The sequence below is a fragment of the Macrotis lagotis genome, chromosome 2 (genome assembly GCF_037893015.1).
Source record: "Macrotis lagotis isolate mMagLag1 chromosome 2, bilby.v1.9.chrom.fasta, whole genome shotgun sequence".
Classification (NCBI taxonomy): domain Eukaryota; kingdom Metazoa; phylum Chordata; class Mammalia; order Peramelemorphia; family Peramelidae; genus Macrotis; species Macrotis lagotis.
The window spans coordinates 65823705-65846664 of NC_133659.1; the positions used below are offsets into that span (position 1 = coordinate 65823705).

The 22960-nt window shown below is 34.0% G+C and overlaps 1 protein-coding gene across 3 annotated transcripts in view; it reads left to right on the forward strand.

Annotated features, from left to right (window-relative positions):
* The window catches only part of SUCO (SUN domain containing ossification factor), an 86321-nt gene that overhangs the window by 57232 nt on the left and 6129 nt on the right, over window positions 1–22960 (forward strand). For 2 of the 3 annotated variants that reach the window (XM_074222036.1, XM_074222035.1), the window contains 10 exons: window positions 468–535; window positions 2555–2662; window positions 3788–3893; window positions 6066–6086; window positions 6326–6381; window positions 6931–7022; window positions 8936–9001; window positions 14531–14605; window positions 19499–19583; window positions 20939–22114. In XM_074222036.1, the coding sequence (XP_074078137.1) occupies window positions 468–535; window positions 2555–2662; window positions 3788–3893; window positions 6066–6086; window positions 6326–6381; window positions 6931–7022; window positions 8936–9001; window positions 14531–14605; window positions 19499–19583; window positions 20939–22114 (1853 nt within the window). The remainder of the gene's footprint in view (window positions 1–467; window positions 536–2554; window positions 2663–3787; window positions 3894–6065; window positions 6087–6325; window positions 6382–6930; window positions 7023–8935; window positions 9002–14530; window positions 14606–19498; window positions 19584–20938; window positions 22115–22960) is intronic. The other variant, XM_074222034.1, reaches the window with a different exon arrangement.

The window sequence follows — 22960 nt, forward strand, 5'->3', positions numbered from 1 at the left end:
ATAGGTACTTTAAAAATACTTATTGACTGATTTGAATCTTAACTTCATATTTAAATTTATAAGATAATACTTCTAAAAATAATTTTATGAGTTCAAAATCAAGTGGCTTTCTAACAGGATTATGATGCTGCACAATTTTTTATAACTTAGTGACAATGCTGTGAGTCTAATTTCTTTTTTTAAAAGGGGAGGGACATTTTAAACTATAATCCTTAATATCTGGAGAAAAAGGTGAAATATTACTACTTTAAATAAAATCTGATCTTATATTTTAGGAACAAACACTTATCTATTTCTTTTGAGGTATCTGTAACCCATGAGTTGTATTCAGTTTCAACTTGTTTTAATAGATTTTTATTATGTTTTCTGAGGAATTGAAAATGTGGAAAATTGAGAGATTTCTTGATTGTTCAAAAATACTTTTTTTCTAAAATTTTCCTTTTTGTAATTATCTCCTCTTTACATAGAGTACATCTGCAATTCTGATAGAAAATATGGACTTATATATGCTGAATCCATGTAGCACTAAAATTTGGTAAGTTTAAAAGAAAATCATAATTATGTTTTTGTATATACAAATTTTATCGTTATAAACCTATCATTAGAGTTAGTCATCTTGATGATCTCAGGTCTTGTTCTGGTTCCTGATCACATTGCTCAAAAGTATAAAGTCCAACTAAGCGTACAGGGAATTATAGTTAGGTAAGCATCATCATGCCATTTGAATGGTCATAGTTTATATATAAAACTGTTTTCAGTTGGTCTTCTCCTGTTTATATAGTCTGTTCTGTTAGGAAATTTTCATGATCCCATTGACTTTAAATTACTAGATGTAATTTAAGAAGAATATCTCCTCTTCCAGAGTAGGAGCTGGGTGTAGAATATTGTTTATACCATTGGTTGGCTTTCTTGAATTCCATTTTCATCCCTCTTTTTAAAATTTCTTGTTTCAAGGGATACATCTTAAAAGGAAGGCAAGCTAAAAACAAAAGAACATTAATAATAGTTGTTGGGGCAGCTAGGTGGCATGGTGGATAAAGCACCAGCCCTGGAGTCAGGAGTACCTGGGTTCAAATCCGGTCTCAGACACTTAATAATTACCTAGCTGTGTGGCCTTGGGCAAGCCACTTAACCCCATTTGCCTTGCAAAAAAAAAAAAAAAACCCTAAAGAATAATAGTGTTTTTTTTTTTTTTAGTTTTTTTTATTTGAACTCAGGTACTCCTGACTCCAGGGCCGGTGCTTTATCCACTGCACCACCTAGCCGCCCCAATAATGGGTTTTTTAAAAGAAAGTGAGAAAAGATAAATTTCCATTAACTGCTGATATCATTTATCAATATATTATTATTTTGTAAGAGATCACTGAGTGGTGAGTTTCTGGCAAAACTCATAGAATATAATATTAAAGGGATGGTTCTTGAACATCTAGAAGAGGAAACAATAATACGAAAGAACCATCAAGTTTTTATCAGAAACAAATAATGCCAGGCTAATCTTACTTCCTTTTTTAACAAAATCTACCTAGAATTTAGTAACCAGCCTTGTGCCATCTTTTTTTTTTTGAGGTTTGTCTTTTTTTTTTTTTGGAAGGTAATGGGGTTAAAGTGCCTTGCCCAAGGCCACACAGCTAGGTAATTAGAAAAGGTCTGAGGTCAGATTTGATTGTTCCATCTTGATAGACAAGTCTGCACAGTGATATAATTAGACAGATTATGCTTTATATGGTGTGAATGGAGGAACTAGGATTGTTTATCCTAGTAATATTTGGAGTGGAGAATAATATTTGAAGGACTGCTTTATGGAAGAAGAATTATACTTCTTAAATTTGGCCTCAGAGGACTGAACTTTGAGCCAAGGTGCTAAGTTGCAGAGAGGCAGATTTAATCCTAATGAATTGAGGCTATTTGAAATGACATGAACATAACCTTAGATGAATTGGATTTTCCCTCACTGGAAATGTGAAAATCTAAGTATGTGTTTTATATGTTAAATATGAGATTCAGAAATTGGACCAATGAATGACAGAGGATAGTAGCATTAAGTCTTCCCGACCTGTATCACCCCTCACATGAATTGAATTTGAGTGAGGTCACCAGTCAGGTTAATTACTAAGCACATAGTTGGTACTTCAAAAATACTGTCAAATTTTTGTTATAACTTTGCAAGGCAAGTTATGGCAGAGATATGAAATTACATGTGTTTTTAGATATATATGGACATTTAACGTTTTCAAATTTGGATTAATGGAGTGTTCTTAATCATAGCTGATTAAGAATTGTTCTGTGAATAACTAACTGCACACATTTAAACTTGTTTTAAGGAACATTTTCTGGAATTGATGGATATATTTAAAGGGTAAAGAAATTGCAATTTTTTTTCCTGTGAGTTAGTTCTCAAACTAGTAAAACCCTTAAGTCTGGTTGCTTTATGTAGTGAAATGACTTGTTATTAAATGTTTTTTAATTGTTAAGGAAAAATTAAAAACTTTGAAGTTGTTTTAATATTGATTTTTGTAGTTTTAATTTGTATAATTTCTGTATTTTTTCTCTAAAGGTTTGTTATTGAACTCTGTGAGCCAATTCAAGTAAAACAGTTTGACATTGCTAATTATGAATTATTTTCATCTACTCCTAAAGATTTTCTGGTATCTATCAGTGATAGGTAAGTTCTTTTAAAACATAAGTTGCCATTTTTTGCATTGCTTTCCATGACCAGTGCTTCATTTTATAGAAAAGTTATAATTGACTCATTTTGCATAATAGTAAGTTGTTGCTTCTGATGTACATAACAATTGAATTTCTGTTAATAATTGTCTTTTAATCTTTGGTAAGGAAAGCTATATTGACAATGCAAATGTCATCTCCTATTTACCACTTTGTGAAGTTTTGAGTTTTATTCATTTGTTTTTTCTTATAATGGCACACACCTCTTCCAAATTTTTGCATATGACAATATATATTTTACAATTTGTACATTTTTTTCTTTTTTTTTTTGTTTTTTGTTTTTCTAAGGCAATGGGGTTAAGAGAGTTGTCCATGGTCACACAGCTAGGTAGTGTCTGAGGCCAGATTTGAATTTAGGTCCACCTGACTCCAAGGCCACTGCACTATCCACTGTGACCACCTAGCTGCCCTGATTGTTTTGTTTCCGCTCACCATTTCTTCTCTTTCCTTTTCCCACACACTAGAAACCATCTACTCATTTGTTTATGCCAATGTTAGTCATTTCAGCTCCATTTAGTGAACATGTATTAAACACCTTCTGGGTGCCAGGCATTGTTGTGTAAGTCCTGAGAAAACAGATAAGAAAAGAAAACTCCCCTTCATGAAGGGCCAGCTCCAGGTGCTTACTAGCTAATGGGGGACAGCAGCCCTCCAAAGCAAGCCTTGGGTAAGATGGGGGTGGGGAAGAAGAGGTTCTGTAGTTAGGCGGAGGCTTATGGTGTGTCCTGTGCAGAGCTCCAGTGCAGAGAAAGATGACCCAGGGTTTAGGATTCTCTCCTATCAGTTCCTTTAACTGTCCACAGCCTCTTACAAATAGCCTCTGATTTATCTTAGTTTCACCCTCACAACTGCATGTTAAATTCATACTGTCCATTAAAGGGACTCTTTCCCGACTTTGTTACAAGGGCTTTTGCTAAGGCAAAGATGTTGGCAGGATTATATATATACAAAGTTGAAGCAATGTCAGTTTGGATAAGAAAAAATATTAAGACAACTTGCTTTTTAGTTTGTGATATAATAGGCTAAGGATACCCCCATTTAGGTGAATGTGTATGTTTTCCAGATATCCAACAAGCAAATGGATTAAATTGGGCACTTTTCATGGTAGAGATGAGAGGACTGTTCAGAGTTTTCCTTTGGATGAACAGATGTATGCAAAATATGTCAAGGTAATAGTTGGTAATAGAACATTGTACTCAGCAAAGAAATTTGACTATTCTGATTTTAAAATAATTAAAATTCTGCAAATATGAAATAGTATGCAGGTATTAATCATCAATTGAAAAATTATTGTTCTCTGGCATTGTAATCTCATGGACAAAAGCTTAAATAAATTCAGTTTTTAATCTCTGGGCATAATAAAGTGGCAAATTAGTTTTTATTTTTTCCAAGGCTACTTTTTCATAGTTCTACTTCATATATTAATATCTGAAAATAATTATTCAAGGACATTTGTTATGCACCATTGCATGATACCTATTATCTAAAGTCTTCCCAGTTCTGTTCTTGCATATTTTGCCATTAATGATAAAGCAGATTTGTTTTCCTAACGTATTATCATGAACCTAAAGTTTAGAGTGTTAGTTTATCTTTTTTTCTCCACCTTATTTCTTTAGTTACTTAATTTGGATATCACTGGAGCACTATTCTACACTAATGAATTAAATATTAAAAAATAAAAATGTTTTCATGTATCTTAAAATATTGACAGGAGCAAATTGTTCCAAATTCTTGGTCTTATGTAGATACATGAAATATGTTGTATGTAGAATTCTTACTTTTGATGTTCAGCTTTAAAGATTTTTTTAATGTCCCTTTTCTACTCTCTCCTAGTTAAATAAATAAAATTATAGTTAAAATTGGATTTGAGATAACAGCCGTGCCTTTCTCTCACCTTTCTATCCGTAGCTGCAAACTTTGAAATTGCTGTTATGGCTAGTGTAGTGACTTTTTGAATAGCAACTGCATTGATCACTTTTACTGTTCTTATAATAATTTATAGCTAGCTGTTGGTTTTCTGGGGGTTTTACTATTTGCTTATTAGCATGTATTTAATTAGCATCTGCAAATGGGTAAACTTGTAGTATTCATATTCTTAGCCTAAAAGTATGAAATTTTATTTTGCTTTTGATACCATTTTGTAACAACAATGCAAAGTAGTGACATGTTCATTATTTATTTTTGTTGCTTATTAATTGTAGAGGTGCAATTTGTTATTAAATGTAGAGGTGCAATTTTAACAACATGAATATATTTTGTTTCAAAATTTACTACTCAAGTTGTTGAGTCCTTAAACAGATTACTCCATTTTCATTATAGGAGGCTTAGGACTTTTTTTCCCATGCTTATCATTTTTGCAAAATGAGCCACCAAAGATTTTCATTAATTAGGTCTTAATTGTCAGAACCGGTTATCTTTGGTTCTCTTATATATACTTGTTGCAGTAGAAAGAGTGTTTTGTTTTTGGAGTCAAAAGACTTGATTTCAAGCACTTTCTCCTAATACTGTGTTACCTTGGACAAATTACTTAATACTCCAAATACTGTGTCTCAGTTTCCTTATCTGTAAAATATATTTGGAACTCAATACCAAATCAGATCATTTTCATTTCAATCTTAGGATTATGCTTGGATTTTCTTTAACCTTCACCAGGGACAAAATTTGGAAAGTCTAGTTCTTTTTAAACATTTTTTTGCCTTGTACTATAGTTTTACTATATATCTTCCTGTCATTGATATTTAAAATTAGTAAATGATACTTAAAAGGATTCTTATATCTTAATAAAAAATATGCGTTTAACTATTTTGACCTTGTCATTACTTTGCCTGAAATTACTTCTTTAAAATAGAATGGCACACTATAGATAATCTTTCATTTAAGGACAATTTCCATTAACACTACATTTATATGTGTATACCTGTGTGATTTAACTCATGTAGGAAGAACAGCTATTAAGAGACTAGTTATTTCATTCCTTTGTGCTATTTTCATTTTTCCTGCATCTAATAAATATTGAGATTTGCCAATATTATATAATTTTGACAAACTAATAATCTGGTTGGTAAATCGAGATTATTTTAACTAAAGAGACCAAATGTTTGAGAATTATAAAACTGATTTTCTTTATTTTGATGTAGGCATTAAGGTATATTGTTAGATTATAGTAAGAATAAGAATCAAGGTTGAGTTTCTTTTCAGAATGTGCGAGTACTACAACTTTATCCATTACAGTGTGTTTCTTTCTGTACTTTTTCCAGAAAATGTAATTTAAAAATATTTGAATTTGCTTGTTATCTAGACTTTGTACTGATATCTTTTTCTTTTCCTTTCTCTTGCTTCAGATGTTCATCAAATACATAAAGGTTAGAGACCTTCTCTTTTGGAATGTTGAATGCATATCTTGCAGCTCACCATCTTAATGCATGGCAAAAACAAAACTTTCCAAGCTTCCCCCCTCCCTTTTCCTATTCTTCTCTCGCACTTTCTCTCTGGAAATACCTTGTAAAATTATTGAAAGTGTAAAACTTGGATCTCTAACTTGAATTGTAATAAGGGTAAATCATTTTTAGGTTACCAGTTTTTAAATACTTTTATTCTTTAGGTGGAGTTGTTATCACATTTTGGATCAGAACACTTTTGTCCATTAAGCCTTATAAGGTAATGCATATTACATAATGCATATTCTGGAAGAAAAGTAAGCACTAATTTTATTTCATAGATTTTTAAGCCCTTAAAAATATTTCACAATTAACTTTTTAAAAATTCTGATATGTTTAGTTTAAACTACATTGTTTAATGAGAATTCTTTCATGTTTGCTTGTATAGATATAGATAGATCAATAGAAAGCAAGGCACCCCTTTTTACCTAGAATTTTAAAAATTTCACAAAGTTGGAATCTTCAGATTCATGTTGAAAATTAGGTTTATGTTTTGCTGATCAATTATGATATGGGAGAAATTTTAGTTGATTAGTTTATTCAAAGTAATCTTGTATTTTTGCATGAATTTGAAATTTTAGTCATAAAACACTTGAAAAAACTTAATTGTCAAGAATACATTTTTAAGCTTCAAATTTTTATTGACATCATTATGTGGATAATATATATATATATGTGTGTGTGTGTGTGTGTGTGTGTGTCCTTTTATGAATATAAACTTTTTCAGCTTGGTATTGGAGAATATCTTATTATAAATTGATGTTTCTAGGGTATTTGGCACCAGCATGGTTGAAGAATATGAAGAAATAGCTGATTCACAATACCAGTCTGAAAGACAAGAGCTATTTGATGAGGACTATGGTAAGTCATCTAGAGGTATAGTATAAATTTTAGCATTTTACTTTTCCTTTAATACAATATCTCTTTGTCACTCAAAAAAAATTACTGAGTGATCCTGATTTTACAGTTTTGAAAAGTAGCCAAAATGTATGACTCCAACTTATTTTTGGCCATTTTAACCCCTTGACTTTCAGTTTTCCCTTCATGAACTCTGTGTGTTTATATATGTGTGTGTGTGCACATGTGTGTGTTTGAGGTACAGCCAGATTAAGTGTCATGCCCACAGTCCCATGGCTAGTTAGGTTGTTTTTGAATCTCATCTCCTGACTACAGTCCCTGGGTCCTGTCCATAATGCTGAATCGGGAAGCTTGAGTTGAATTTCAGAGGTGCGATTTATAATATTTCAAATGTACCTTTGTGTCTTTGACCTCCTCCCTCCATCTCACTGGGCAGTATTTTCTTCTCTTATATGTAACCTATATAAATAAAAGAGAGTTGACGCAGATGACCTGACCTCCAAGAACCCTTTTAAGTTTTAAGTTCTTTAATTGCTACAAATGTTCCACTCCTTCCATAGATTTTTGTAACTCATTCATACTATAACCTCTACTTGTAATTGAACCCTTTAACTCTTTTCACACTTTATTACTTGATGACCTTACTATTTCTTAGCAGTTCAGTTAACATCTCTATAGATAATCTCAAATCTGTTTCCAACTCTCATGTACCTCCAACTGTCTCTTGAATTTTTCAGACTAGATGTCCTGTAAGTGTCAAACCCACTGTCTTCCACTTTCAACTCCTTTCCAAATTTCCCTATTTTTGTTGATAGCATTTTCTTCTTGGAAGAAAGGAAACTTGTTATTGATTAATTAACTAGTCTCTGCCAGGCCCTGTGTTAAGCACTTTGATGTTGAGCTCTCAACAATCCTGGAAGTGAGGTACTAATATGATTCCCATTTTATAGACAAGGAAACAGAAGCAAGCAGGGGAAGTGACTTGCTCAAGGTCAACAGCTAATAAGGATCTGAGACTAGATTTGAATTCAGATCTTTAAGCACTTGATCCACTGTATACATTGTTGATTTCTAATCACCTAAGTTTGTAGTTTCTCTTCTTTACTCTCTTCACATTTATCCCACATCTCTAACCATTCACCAAAGCCTGTTCTTTCTCCCTCTTCTCTCTCCCACCCTTCCCCTTTTGTTTCCAGGTTTAGTCCTTCATTCCCCGTAGTGAGCTTCTTCAGGGCAGGGATAGTCTTGAACCTTTTTGTGGGTTTCCCTAGTGCTTAATCCTGTACCTGGACAGTACAAGCTTCATACATGGTCATTGAAGAACCATTGCAGAAGTCTTCTATTGGTAACCCTGTCCATTCTTCAAAAGGGATTTTCTTAAAATCTTTGTGTCTAACTATATCGCTCCTTATTCAGTAAACTTGAATGACATCCTACTACCTTTAGTATCAAATGTAAACTCTCTGGCTTTTTAAAGCCCTTCACAGGTTGACTCACTCTGGCCTTATGTTGAGTACATTGCAGAGTATAGCCTTCTGACACATTGAGCTTCAGGTGAACATATATCATATAATTTATATAATTTTATTATATATAAATTTATATTTATATAATATGTATTATATAAAATGAAAAAAGGTTACGAGGAGGAAGGGACATTTTATTTTGTTTTTGTGTGTGTGTGTGTGTGTGTGTGTGTATGAGAGAATGTTAGGTATTTTAGGAGAGGAACTGTTTTGATTTTTCTTTTTGTTCCCAGCACATCGTGCACTGTTTGACACACAGCAAGTACTTAATAGATAATTGAATTTCTTGCTATTGTGTTGTTGTTTCCAGTTATTTTTAATTTCTAGGTAGGACTACAGTTATTGACATGGCCTAATTTTTATGATGAGAGATTATTTCATTTTAAACAGATTATCCTTTGGATTATAGTACTGGAGAGGACAAATCTTCAAAAAATCTTCTTGGTTCTGCTACAAGTAAGTATTTCTCCCCTGACATTTTGTAGAGCTTTCCCAAATTTTTCATTCTATGACCCACTTGGATATTTCTAACATTTGCTGTGACACAATTTGTGGCTTCCTTATATCCACAGAGAATTGATAAAAGAGAAGAAAGGGAAGGCGGGGAAATGTTAATTGACTTTTGAAGAGAATATTATTGAGTCTCAAAGGATATTGAGAAGAGAGATACAACAATACATAGAGTTAGCAAGGATGGACAAGAAATGACTAGACAAAGGGGAAAAAAGCCCAGAGTATGTATCTTAGCATACTGTGGTGCCAGTATATATAAAAGGAAAGAATTGGTTTTGTGATGCAAGTGTAGTACTGTTATACTAACTGAGTCATAGCATGTTCTCTGTTTTAGTAGAACTGTCAATGTGGAAGTGAAGTGTCTTGTTCAAGGAACAGTAAAGGGTGGAGAGAGGGAAGGATGCAATGTTAAAAAATAGAACAGGAGGGATGGGGATAGGAAGGATTTTATATTTGATTCTGGAAATGATAAGGAACCATTGGCCTCTGGAGTTTTTTGAATGTGTGGGTATGGGGGTGGGGGTATGATGTGTCAGATCAGTACTTTTTAGGAAGATCATTTTGACAACTTGGTGGAGGATAGATTGGAGTGGAGAGAGATTTATGGCAGTGAAATCACCTAAGAAGACTGTTGCAATAGTGCAGTTGTGGGGTGAGGAGGTTCTGACCTAGGATAAGTGGCAGTGTCTGGAGAGAGGGGAGCCACATGTGTGAGAGATCATAGAGGACCAATCAATAGACCCTGGCAACTTAGTGAATCTGGAAGTTGAGTGAGAATGAGGACTTGATAATGATCTCTAGGCTGTGAACCTTGGTGATTGGGAGAATTGTGGAACCCTTGGCAATAAGAGAAGTTGGGAATTGGGGGGATTTGGAGAGATGTACAGAGGGGAGTGGGAAAATGAGTTTCATTTTGGCCTTTTTGAGTTTAAGAAATAAACTGAATAATCCAGTTCTTGATGGTCAGTAGCCATTTGGAGATTTAACACTAGAGATCTGCAGAGAGATTAGGGGAGGTTAAGTAAATTTGAGAATTAATGTCAGAGAAATGACAGAGAATTGAATCCATCAGGTCTGATAAAATTACTAAGTGAAATTTTAGAGGGATCAGAGAAGAAGGCCCAGCTAGGACAGAGCCCTATGGATAATCTATCAGGCTAATCAGGCATATCCTGGATGAAGATCCAGTAATGCATACTTTGAAGAAATGGTTCAAAGGAGAAGAGAGAGAGAGAGAGAGAGAGAGAGAGAGAGTGTGCATATGTGGCTGTGTGCTTCCCTTTGTGAAAATACACTACAGTAAGACATAATACTACAGAAACACAGTATTATATTTCTTTAATTAAAATTTAAAATATAATAAATACTTAATACAGGTCATAATACAGGCTGGTATGTGACTTATTATTCTGGTATATTTCTTCAAATTTCTTCAAAATTAAGTTTTTTCAATAGAAGTCTAATACCATTTAGCATTTAAATTTGTTAGGTTTGCTATGCAAAATCAAATGAATATTAACTTGAATTTGCTATATTTGCTTTCTGTCCTTCAGAGAGCCAGTGTTTTATTTGAATGAATTTCTCTTCTGTCCATAGCAGTTTTCTTCTCCAGTCATTAACAAAAACTTCTTCCCATTATCATTCTCCATCTGGAGGCAGTCAGGGCACAAAAACTATTTAGGAGCTACCTACATTTTAGTAAACCCTCATAAGAAGGAATTTGGATGCAGTGTGATTTAATATATATAGCAACATGACTTCAAAGGCAGGAAGACATGGGCACATGTTTTCTTCTGACAAAGATTGGCTGTATACTCTCAGAGTAGCTTAACATCTAAGAGCTCGAGGCTATTAGCTCCATTAAGACTCTCAGTTGCAGAGGACATGCCATCAGTAAAGTAAGTTTCTTCTACAGAACTTTGAAAAGTTACCGAAAGAAATGTATGGTAAACAGCACAGCACAACAGGAAAACCAAGTTACTTTTAGTAATAGAAACATTTTTTCTCCTGTCATCCCTCTTACTCTTTTGTTTTTCTTATACCTATAGAAATGGGATGGGGGAAAAGAGAAGGTAGAAACTGCTATAAGTATTCCAGTTCTTTTTGAGACCTGAAACAAATACTTGAAAGGACAGAAATCTTAAGATTCTTGACCATGGTCAAAATCACCTTTTTTGTTAGGTGGGTTCTTGGTTCTTTGAGATTATGATAATGAAGTTGTCAAAGACTAATATATAAAAATATATAAACATATATAAAATAAAATAATTTATATATTAAAATATATAAAGTTAGGTAACTGAAGTTGCCATGGGATACAAGCTAACAAGTGGCTGAAACTGTGTTTGAACTTGGGACTTCCCTGGATCCTATCACTACTAGCATTATAGCCACTGTGCCATTTAGTTGCCTCCATATATTTCCATTTAATTTAGTAATATATATGACATATACTATATAATAATAATAATAATAATAATCTACATATTAGTATTCTTGTATTAAACTATATCAATAAGAAGATCAAATGGACAATATTAAGAACATTATAGATTCTAAGTTTAAACAGGGAAAACATGTAGCATGTGGACAAAAGAAATGTTTTTCACCAGAATCAGGGACTTGTTGGGGTTTCCTACTATGCCAAGGACATTTTCATCAATCCTAGCTTGAGAGGCTAGATGAACTAATGTCAGTCTATTAATCTTATTTAAGTATTAAAGATATCTCCCTACTGCATGTGTTAAGCTTTAGCTTATAGTTATTGATCATCTTTCATAAGTGCTGATATGAATATAGGTGTCAGAACAATTTGTGAGATCCTTTGTATATTTTTCAGTTGTTTATAGAAAATAGTAGACTAATTGTAAAATCATGTCTTTTGAGCATGTTGACTGGACCTTGTATCATTATAGACATTTAACAGTAATCTGAATATGCAGTTTTGAATTCATAACAAATGAAAAATGTCTTAATTCTCTAGTTATCTAACAAGGAATTGTCTCTAGGATGAAGTGAATAAAGTTGGCAGCTGGGAGTTCTGTAAAGCATTCCAAGATAATTTTCAAATAATTCACCTATAACTTGGCTATCCTCTTCTGTCCTTTTTATTTCTCTGTTATTTCTACTTCCCAAATCAAGAGAAGAAAAGCAGGGCAACATTAATTCTGTGTTGACTACTGCCTTTTTCCTATCACTCCCTTCTATCACCTTCCAATGTAACATTTTGGCACATTTGCTGTATTTTGTCTATGTATTTTCTTGGAACGTACTTTTGTGTTCTGATTTATCCTTTTCAAATAATGCCTGGTGGTGTGAACCTTGAATTTGTGAAAGCTATGCTAATGAGGTTCTTTTAGTTTCTACCATGTTGAAAATGCTCCTAGACCCCAAAAACAAAGCACAGAGAAGCTCAGTGTTTGACTCAAGACCTGTTGTTGTATTATTTGGAGTTGACACACCATAAAATGAAAAAAAAGTTCAGAATAGCCTTCAGTTCTGTGTAGCACATACAAAGATAGTTTTCAACATTCAGCTTTTTGTAGACTTTGAAGTTCCACATTTTTCTACCACTCCCCCTTCCTTCCCTTCCCATGACAGTAAGTAATCTGATAGAGATTGTACATGTACAATCATCTTTTAACATATTTCCATACTAGTCATGTTGTGAAAGCAAAATTAGAATCAAAGGGGAAGAAAAAACATAAAACAACTTTTAAAAAGTGTAAGTAGTTTTCTTGGGTCTGCATTCAAATGTTTTTTTTACCTGGATGTGGATGGCACTTCCCAGCATGAGTCTTTTAGGATTATCTTTAATCTGAACTACTTGAGAGGAGCTGAGTCCCATCATAGTATTATAGTATAGTATCTCATAGTATTTAGTATATGGTATATAGTATATATAGTATATAGTATATAATATATATAGTATATAGTATATAATATATATATATATATAGTATATAGTATCTCATAGTATATAGTATCTCATAGTATTTCTGTTAGTTCATGTAATTCTTTCCAGGTTTTTCTGAAGTCTGACCACTCATGATTTCCTAAACCATAATTTGTTTGACTGTTCCCCAATTGATGGGCATCCCCTGAATTTCCAGTTTTTTGCCACTACAAAAAGAGTTGCCATAAATATTTTTGTTCATGTGGATCTTTTTCCCTTTTTATGATCTCTTTGGGATAAAGACCTAATAGTGATATTGCTGGATCAACCTATTCACTTTTGTAGTGGAGGAGGCAGTAACAAACAATCATACTAATATTGACTCATTATTCTCATCATAAATAAAACCAGAAAAATGGAAGGATGGATTTGGTAAAATCTACTTGAAGAAATAAAAGAGATGGCAGAAATGGATTTTAGCATTTTATACAAAAGTAATTAAAATATAATTTTGTGAAACATTTGATCCTTTCGCATTGGATGGTGAATATTTGCCAAAAGATCATTGTAAAGATAGTTGCATTTTAGGCACCAAGGTAAATTATAAAAGAATGAATATATATTGCAAGTATATTTATGATGAACCCAATAAGAAGTTCCAAGTTAAATCAATATATCCTTTGAAAGAGGAATTGGCACAAATTGAAGAAGAGGGAAGAATTATGTTGGAAAACTCAGTTCGGAAATAAGAAACAAGAGAGAACAAAGGCTAAGCACCAACTTAGATATCTACTCTGAGTCTACTTGTCATCACATAATAACTATGAAATAAAATAGTAATGCAAAAAAGGACAGAAAAGGGAAACTCATTGATGCAGTGGATAGAGTACCAGTCCTAGAGTCAGGAGGACCTGAGTTCAGATCCAGCCTCAGACACTTAATAATTACCTAGCTGTGTGACCTTGAGCAAGCTACTTAACCCCATTGCCTTGGAAAAACTGGAAAAAAGAAAGACAGAGGAAATGATTATATCAGTGTGAGTCATTCCTGAATCAGCTGTTTATAGCTGATGGTAGCTATGCCTGTAACTTTGAAGATCAAACTGTCCCATCAGGTAAGAAAGAGAATAAAAACAATAACATAGAGTGTGCAATTGAGATGTTGAAGTCATCAGATATTTTCTATTAGAAATAGAAATAGAGGAAATAGAAATAGAGGAAATGGAAAATGAATATTGATGCATACTCGCCTCATTTTCTAAGGAAATCTAACAAACATAAATATCACTCTCTTCCTCCCCTCCAGGTTTGGAGGAGATTGTATAGGAGTTTATGGACATGTGATGAGAATTGGTAGTGCTGGGAGTAGTTGAAATTAATCATAGATACATCAAAATGGAAAAGTTGGAATTGAGCACACTGGTTATGTAGTGTAACACCTGTTATAAATTTGCTCAAAGCCTGTTGGCTAAAACTTGAATTGCATAGAGATTTTTCTTAACTGTAGGATTTGAAAACATTGTTTGAAGCATTGACATTTCATGTCATTCAGTAACTGACTAGTTGTACTCTGTTTAGATGCCATCCTAAATATGGTGAATATTGCCGCAAATATTTTGGGAGCAAAAACTGAAGACCTTGTGGACACAGAAGGTACCTGTTAATTTTTTGTATCTTATTTTCAAATGTGACTTCTCAAATACTACCTGTTCTATTACACTGCCTAAGAAGAACAATTAATAAACTAATTAGATTTCAAAAAGAAAATCTTATTAAATACTTAAGATTTACTTTTAGATCTATTACTAGTTCCATATTTGTAGCAAGATGCTATTAGCAGAACTTTATTTCATTCATTTATTAATAGGGATTAATTCCCTGCTTACATATAAAAGCAGATACAGCCGCATTCACAATATAAGACATTTGTTCATTAAAGTAACACTTTAAATTATTCCATTCATTACTATTGTTCATGGTTGCTTCAACTGTTACTTAAACTATTTTTCTTTCTAATGGTCTACCAAGACAGTTTAGAACTAAGACTATTATCACAGTGTATTAACGGAATCTTCAGTTATAAATAAATAACCATTCCTTTCTCTTAAATTTCTTGCCATTTAGGACACTAGAATTGTCCACAATCAGACATCATCTTACCTTTTTCAGTATTACTTCAAAATGGATTACTTTTTAGCCCTTACATGTTGCATTATCATACCTTCCTTCCTTTTAGTCTATTCTTTGTGTCTTGAGGCCTTCTTCCTCTCTCTTCACCTTCTTAATTCATATCCATTTTTTAAAATTTATTTTTATTAAAGATATTATTTGAGTTTTGCAATTTTCCTCCCAATCTTGCTTCCTTCCCCCCCACCCCCCCATGGAAAGCACTCTGTCAGTCTTTACTTTGTTTCCATGTTGTACCTTGATCCACATTGGGTGTGATGAGAGAGAAATCATATCCTTAAAGAAGAGAAGAGAAGTCTAAGAGGTAACAAGATCAGACAATAAGATACCTGTTTTTTTCTAAATTAAAGGGAATAGTCCTTGCACTTTGTTCAAACTCTACAGCTCCTTATCTTGATACAGATGGCACTCTCCTTTGCAGACAGCCCAAAATTGTTCCCGATTGTTGCACTGATGGAATGAGCAAGCCTTCAAAGTTGATCATCGCCCCCATGTTGCTGTTAGGGTGTACAGTGTTTTTCTGGTTCTGCTCATCTCACTCAGCATCAGTTCATGCAAATCCCTCCAGGCTTCCCTGAAATCCCGTCCCTCCTGGTTTCTAATAGAACAGTAGTGTTCCATGACATATATATACCACAGTTTGCTAAGCCATTCCCCAATTGAAGGACATTTACTTGATTTCCAATTCTTCGCCACCACAAACAGGGCTACTATAAATATTTTTGTACAAGTAATGTTTTTACCCTTTTTCCTCATCTCTTCAGGGTATAGACCCAGTAGTGGTATTGTTGGATCAAAGGGTATGCACATTTTTGTTGCCCTTTGTGCATAGTTCCAAATAGCTCTCCAGAAGGGTTGGATGAGTTCACAGCTCTACCAACAGTGTAGTAGTAGTGTCCCAGATTTCCCACATCCCTTCCAACAATGACCATTATCCTTCCTGGTCATATTGGCCAATCTGAGAGGTATGAGGTGGTACTTCAGAGAAGCTTTAATTTGCATTTCTCTAATAATTAATGATTTAGAGCATTTTTTCATATAGCTATGGATTGCTTTGATGTCCTCATCTGTAAATTGCCTTTGCATATCCTTTGACCATTTGTCAATTGGGGAATGGCTTTTTGTTTTAGAAATATGACTCAGTTCTCTGTATATTTTAGAAATGAATCCTTTGTCAGAATCATTAGTTGTAAAGATTGTTTCCCAATTTACTACATTTCTTTTGATCTTGGTTACATTGGTTTTATCTGTGCAAAAGCTTTTTAATTTAATGTAATCGAAATCATCTAATTGGTTTTTGATGATGTTCTCCAACTCTTCCTTAGTCATAAACTGCTCCCCTTTCCATAGATCTGACAGGTAGACTAGTCCTTGATCTTCTAATTTGCTTATAGTATTGTTTTTTATGTCTATAAGATCCATTTGGATCCTATCTTGGTAAAGGGTGTGAGGTGTTGGTCTAATCTAAGTTTCTTCCATACTAACTTCCAATTATCCCAACAATTTTTATCAAAGAGGGAGTTTTTATCCCAATGGCCAGACTCTTTGGGTTTATCAAACAGCAGCTTACTATAATCATCTCCTGCTTTTACACCTAGTCTGTTCCACTGGTCCACCACTATTTCTTAGCCAATACCAAACAGTTTTGATGACTGATGCTTTATAATATGATTTTAGATTAGGTAGGGCTAAACCACCTTCTTTTATACTTTTTTTCATTAAGTTCCTGGCAATTCTTGACTTTTTTATTTTATTTTATTTTATTTACTTACAATTTTATTTTATTTTATTATGATTTTTTCTAGCTCATTAAAGTAATTTTTTGGAATTTTGATTGGTAGGCACTAAACAGATAGTTTAGTTTTGGTAGAATTGTCATTTTTATTGTATTAGCTCTACCTATCCATGAGCAGTTGATATTTGCCCAGTTATTTAAATCTGATTTAATTTGTGTGAGAAGTGTTTTATAATTGTTTTCAAAAAGATTCTGAGTCTGTCTTGGCAAATAGACTCCCAAATATTTTATATTGTCTGAGGTTACTTTGAATGGGATTTCTTTTTCTAGCTCTTCCTGCTGTTTCTTGCTAGACATGTATAGAAAAGTTGAGGATTTATGAGGGTTTATTTTATAACCTGCAACTTTGCTAAAATTGCTAATTGTTTCCAGTAGTTTTTTGGATGATTTCTTGGGATTCTGTAGTCATGTCATCTGCAAAGAGTGAGAGTTTTGTTTCTTCCTTCAATTTCTTTTTCTTCTCTAATTGCTGATGCTAACATTTCTAATACAATATTGAATAGTAGTGGTGATAATGGGCACCCTTGTTTCACCCCTGATCTTATTGGGAATGCCTCTAGCCTCTCCCCATTGAGTATAATGCTTGTTGATGGTTTCAAATAGATACTGCTGATTATTTTAAGGGACAGTCCATTTATCCCTACACTCTCTAGTGTTTTTAATAGGAATGGATGCCGTATTTTGTCAAAAGCCTTTTCAGCATCTATTGATATGATCATATGATTTCTGATAGGTTTGTTGTTGATATAATTGAGTATACTAACAGTTTTCCTAATAATGAACCAACCCTGCATTCCTGGAATAAATCCTACTTGATCATAATGTATTATCCTAGTGACGACTTGTAATCATTTTGCTAAGATTTTATTTAGGATTTTTGCATCTATATTCATCAGGGAAATAGGTCTATAATTTTCTTTCTCTGTTTTAACTCTTCCTGGTTTAGATAACAGTACCATATTGGTTTCATAGAAAGAGGCAGAGTTCCATCTTTCCCTGTTTCTCCAAAGAGTTTATGTAGGACTGGAACCAATTGTTCCCTAAATGTTTGGTAAAATTCACTTTTGAATCCATCAGGCCCTGGAGATTTTTTTTAGGGAGTTCAGTAATGGCTTGTTGAATTTCTTTTTCTGAGATAGGGTTGTTTAGGTATTTAATCTCTTCTTCATCATATCCATTTTTAAACTCAGTTTAAAAGCTGCCATCACCATTATTGAAGTCTTCCCTGAATCCTGTGGTTATAATTTTCCTCTAGAGTTCTCACACAGTATTTTGTTTTGTAATTCTCTAATACGTCTGATAGTTTGTCTTACAGTGATCTGTACTTCCCTAAGCTGTGAACTCTGCGGTCATGGACTAAGTTATTGCTCAGCTTTGAATTCAACTAACCTCCTGGTACTTTCCTAGAGCACAAACTATCTGTTTTAATAAATGATATTTAAAACTCAACAATTATTACTTTGATGAACTTATGATGAGCATACTTTTTGTTATATCTTCTGCTGACACAGGTTGCAGCTCTCCTGTAACTTCTCCTGTGATTTTTATCTGCTTTTTCTCTGAAATCATCCTTCATATGTGGTCTATACAGTATTCTGAGGTCTTTGACTTCTTTCTGTATCTCAGAAATAGCAGTATTCTACACCAGATTTTCTGTCTGCTGCTTTTCATTCTGTAAAACAGCCTACCTCCTTTTCCAAGCTGTACATGTTGCTAATCATAATCTGCCATTTTCCCTACATGGTGACCTGCAGGAGCCTATATGTGCCCACCATATTACGTCTTTTGGTTTTGGGGTTTTTTTTTTTTGGTTGTTGTTGTTGTTGTTTGTTTTTTGGGTTTTTTTTTTTTTGCAAGGCAAATGGGGTTAAGTGGCTTGGCCAAGGCCACACAGCTAGGTAATAATTAAGTGTCTGAGATCAGATTTGAACCCAGGTACTCCTGACTCCAGGGCCGGTGCTTTATCCACTGCGCCACCTAGCTGCTCCATTATGTCTTTTGGTTGCCTTCTACCTTTTTTGTGACTTTAGCTCTTCTGTTGTCATGGTGTCATATGTTAATTACTACTAATGGCATAATCATTTTCTTTTCTCCTTCAGCAGAATAGAAGACATAGAAAGTTAGAATACTATTTGTATTACCATATGGACCTTAATATATACTCTTGCCTTAAAATGAGATGTGGGGGGAAAAAAGCACATACTGAAAAATAGCACCACTCATATATATATGCCTCACTCACTTTTTATGATTCTTAGGTTTAAGGAGAGGAAAGTGTGAAATATGTTCAGACCTATATGGTATTTGTTTTGCTTTAATTACCAGTGAATTCACTTGGGGAAAAATGCTAAATATCATTAGGTTTGACCATGATTTTTTGCTTTTGTTAAGGAAACCCGCAGCAGATTTATTTAAAGGACAATATGCTCTAGTAATAAACCTATTTTCTTTATCATTGCCTAAGAAAATAGAGTTCTTTCCTAGGGTATGCATACTGTAGCTTATGAAAATATTCTGCGTTATCAAATTTTTAATGTGGATGTGTATAATTTCTTTTAAAATAGGAAATAAGAGTGTATCTGAGAATGCTCCAGCCACAGCGGCCCCTCAGATGCCAGATCCAGAGCCGAGCCCCATTCCATTACCTGAGTAAGTTTGTAGTAGTACCCTAGAATATTAAGCACAGAAGCAGTAAGGATGTTTATTAATTTGAATCCCATTGAAATGGGAAGGTGAGGTATTACTTGTAAAAATCTATATTTACTTTTCCCACTAGAATATTAAATCAGACTTGATTATCCTAAGCAAAACATAAAAAAAGCAGGTGAGTCTGTTATAGCAGGGTAAAAACAAAAACCCCTTCTCGAAACTCATGATTTTGACCTTTTTAGTATTCTTAGCACTTTTGTTCTGTTGAGACTAGTTATGATTATACGTCAAAAAGGACTTGTTAAAGGGTCCAATTATAATGAGTCTAAAATTTAAAAATTTTAAGCACATATAATGTCCCTTGGGCACATTATGGTATATTTATGGTATACATGAAAAGAACTTCCTTTTGAAACTTAGAGATTGATTTAGTATCATTTCATATTCATAGTCACTTGGAAAAATTAGTAAGCTGGGTTCTAGCAATCTAGCAATGCTTCCAAATAAAAAGGTATTAATGCTTCTTTTGAAAAATAATTACCTGTTTGCAATATTTGAACACTATTTGAAATATTGAATGTGTTTTAAAGGAAAAGTTAACCTAAAATATTAACAGATATGTTTAATATGGATTTTTTGAAATCTCAAACCCTTTAGTTTTTTTCCCCCAAGATAGTACTATTTATTTAAGAAAGATTTTATTTATTTTGAGTTTTACAATTTTCTCCCTGTTCTTGCTCCCCCCCCCACAGAAAGTCATCTGTTAGTCTTTACATTGTTTCCATGGTATACATTGATCTAAGTTGAATGTGATGAGAAGAAAAATAAAGTATGAGATCGTAAAATGAGATAGTAAGGGTTTTTTTTTTCTAATTTGAAAGTAATAGTCTTTGGTCTTTGTTCAAAGTCCACAATTCTTTCTCTGGACACTGATGGTATTCTCCATTGCAGATAGCCCTAAATTGTCCCTGGTTGTTGCACTGATGTAATGAGCAAGTCCATCAAAAACCCTTTAGATTTTTTAAAAAATTATTTATTTTTACAGTTGACATGCCAAGATTTTCAACATCCAATTTTTTGTAAGATTTCATTTTTTCCTTTCCCCCTCCCCATGACAGAAAGCAATCTAATATAAGTTATATATGTATAACTAGTTTAAACATACATTAATATTTATCATGTTGTGAAAGAAGAATCAAATCATAAAGGGAAAAAAGAACCACAAGGTGGGGGGGAAACCATAATATATAAAACAACTTTTAAAAACAGTAAGCTTTGGTCTATTCAGAATCCATGGTAAGTTCTCCGGATGTGAATTTCCCTCTAAATTTGTAATGGAGATGTTTATTTTCTAGGTTTGTAACTGCTGAAAGTCATTTGCCAGATGTAGAGCCACCCTTCCTTGACTCTCCTAAAGAAGGCCCAATTGTACAGCTGGTCCAAGAAGAAGAGGAGGAACTGAGCCCATCAACAGTCACTCTTCTGGGGAATGATGAACAGGAAGAGGAGTCCCCAACCTGGTCTGAGCCAGAGTCACAAACATATTGCAGCGAACTAGCTACGGCATGCTGCATTTCTAGCTTTTCAGAATATCTGCTTAAATGGTGTTCCATTAAAGTTGCTCTTTCTCGTCAGCGCAGCAGAATGACAGGAATCAGAGAGACGCAGAGCCCTGTGAGAGCTCAGCCATCATTGCCACTGACCACCAAGTCAGTGGAGGCCTCTGGGTCCCCACCTCAGAGGGAGGAATTGGATGGTAAGATAGAGAGAGAAGTTGAAACTGCAGTGATGGATAACGTAAGCAGTGTTGTTCATGAAGATCTCATGAATCATACCAAGGATGCTCTTGAACTGGAGCCCAGCCAGCCACCAGCTGTGTCACAGTCAGTGCTTTTGGATGTAACTCCAGAAATCAAGTCCCCCTCCAAGGTGGAAATTCCCGAGCCTATCAAGCATGAAGTAGGACAGACAGTATCCCAGCTTTTTCCTCAAGAAAGCATTGTTGAAGTTTATACAGAAACAGAAAGAAAGTCTGAGGGCTCTGTTGCAGTAGAAAAGCATTCTGTGATCCATGAAACAAATACAATGGGTGAAGTTAAAGACAGTAGCACTCGAGATGATGTTAACTCAGTTCAGATGATCTTAAAGCCTTCAGAATCCATCCTGCTGCCTGAACACACGGCCTCTGTGGCAGACAGTGAAGATGAGGAAGCCAAGGTGGCCACCTCTGACCCACACAAGCTCATCCCACCTCCTCTTGTGGAGTCTTCTCCAGCCTCTGACATGAGGGATGAGGAACAAGCAGCAGAAGAGGTGCTTCTGGCCATCCCTGTGCATGGTGGATTGCAGAGGACAGCTCCGGATTTTTATGCTGAATTACAAAATTCAACAGATCTAGGGTATGCTAATGGAAACCTCGTGCATGGATCCAACCAAAAGGAGTCTGTATTCATGAGACTTAACAACCGTATTAAAGCCCTAGAAGTCAACATGTCCCTCAGTGGCCGATACCTAGAAGAACTTAGCCAAAGGTAAGGTCACAGAAAGATGAATTGAAGCAGTTGTGCCTTGAAGTTCAAGTTAAGTAGTGTTTTTTCCCGACCGGAGTATCCTTAGGACATAAAAGAAAGAAAAAAATTGCATGTCAGGATTGAATTCTTGATATAATATAATGGTACCAGTCAACATTTACCTACAGTTTAAATTAACTTTTTTTTTCTTGGTAGTTTTAACTGTGAAACTTTAACTACAGCTGGTTAATATTATAAGGGTGTCAGGTTTGAATTGTTTCATATTCTCTCTTGTCTTAACCAACTTTGGATTACTTTGTTGCATGAATTTTAGAGGGACAAAAGGAAAAGTAGAATAATGGTAAAACTAAAATGTACCAGTTTTCTTTCTTTTCACTGGCTTTGGTTTGGTGGGGAGCTGAAGTGAGATTTTTAGATTATTTGTGAATAATGAGTCACTGATATAGAACAGTTCTACTGTTCTATGTGTTACTAATCCTTCTTTGGATATTTGCTTTCATTACACATGTGTAATTTTTTATGATTTTATTATCTTAGTTTATGTTGCCAATAGAGATTAATAGAGATCCCTTTTAGAATAATGGTTTATTCATTAATCAAAAAAGAATTGAACTGTTTATTTGGGGAAAATTTAGTGTAAAGACAAAGGAATTCACCAAACAAGCCAGATTGTATGGGGAATATTTAGCTTTTTAAAAATTTATGTTTTTTTAATGTCATCTGGATTTCCCTTCCCAACCTTAGAAGAAAAAAGTTGATGAAAACAAACAATTATGTCAGAAATGCCAGATATTAATGTGAAGGAGAAACCTTATGATATTTCTTATTTAGGGACAAACTTGATCT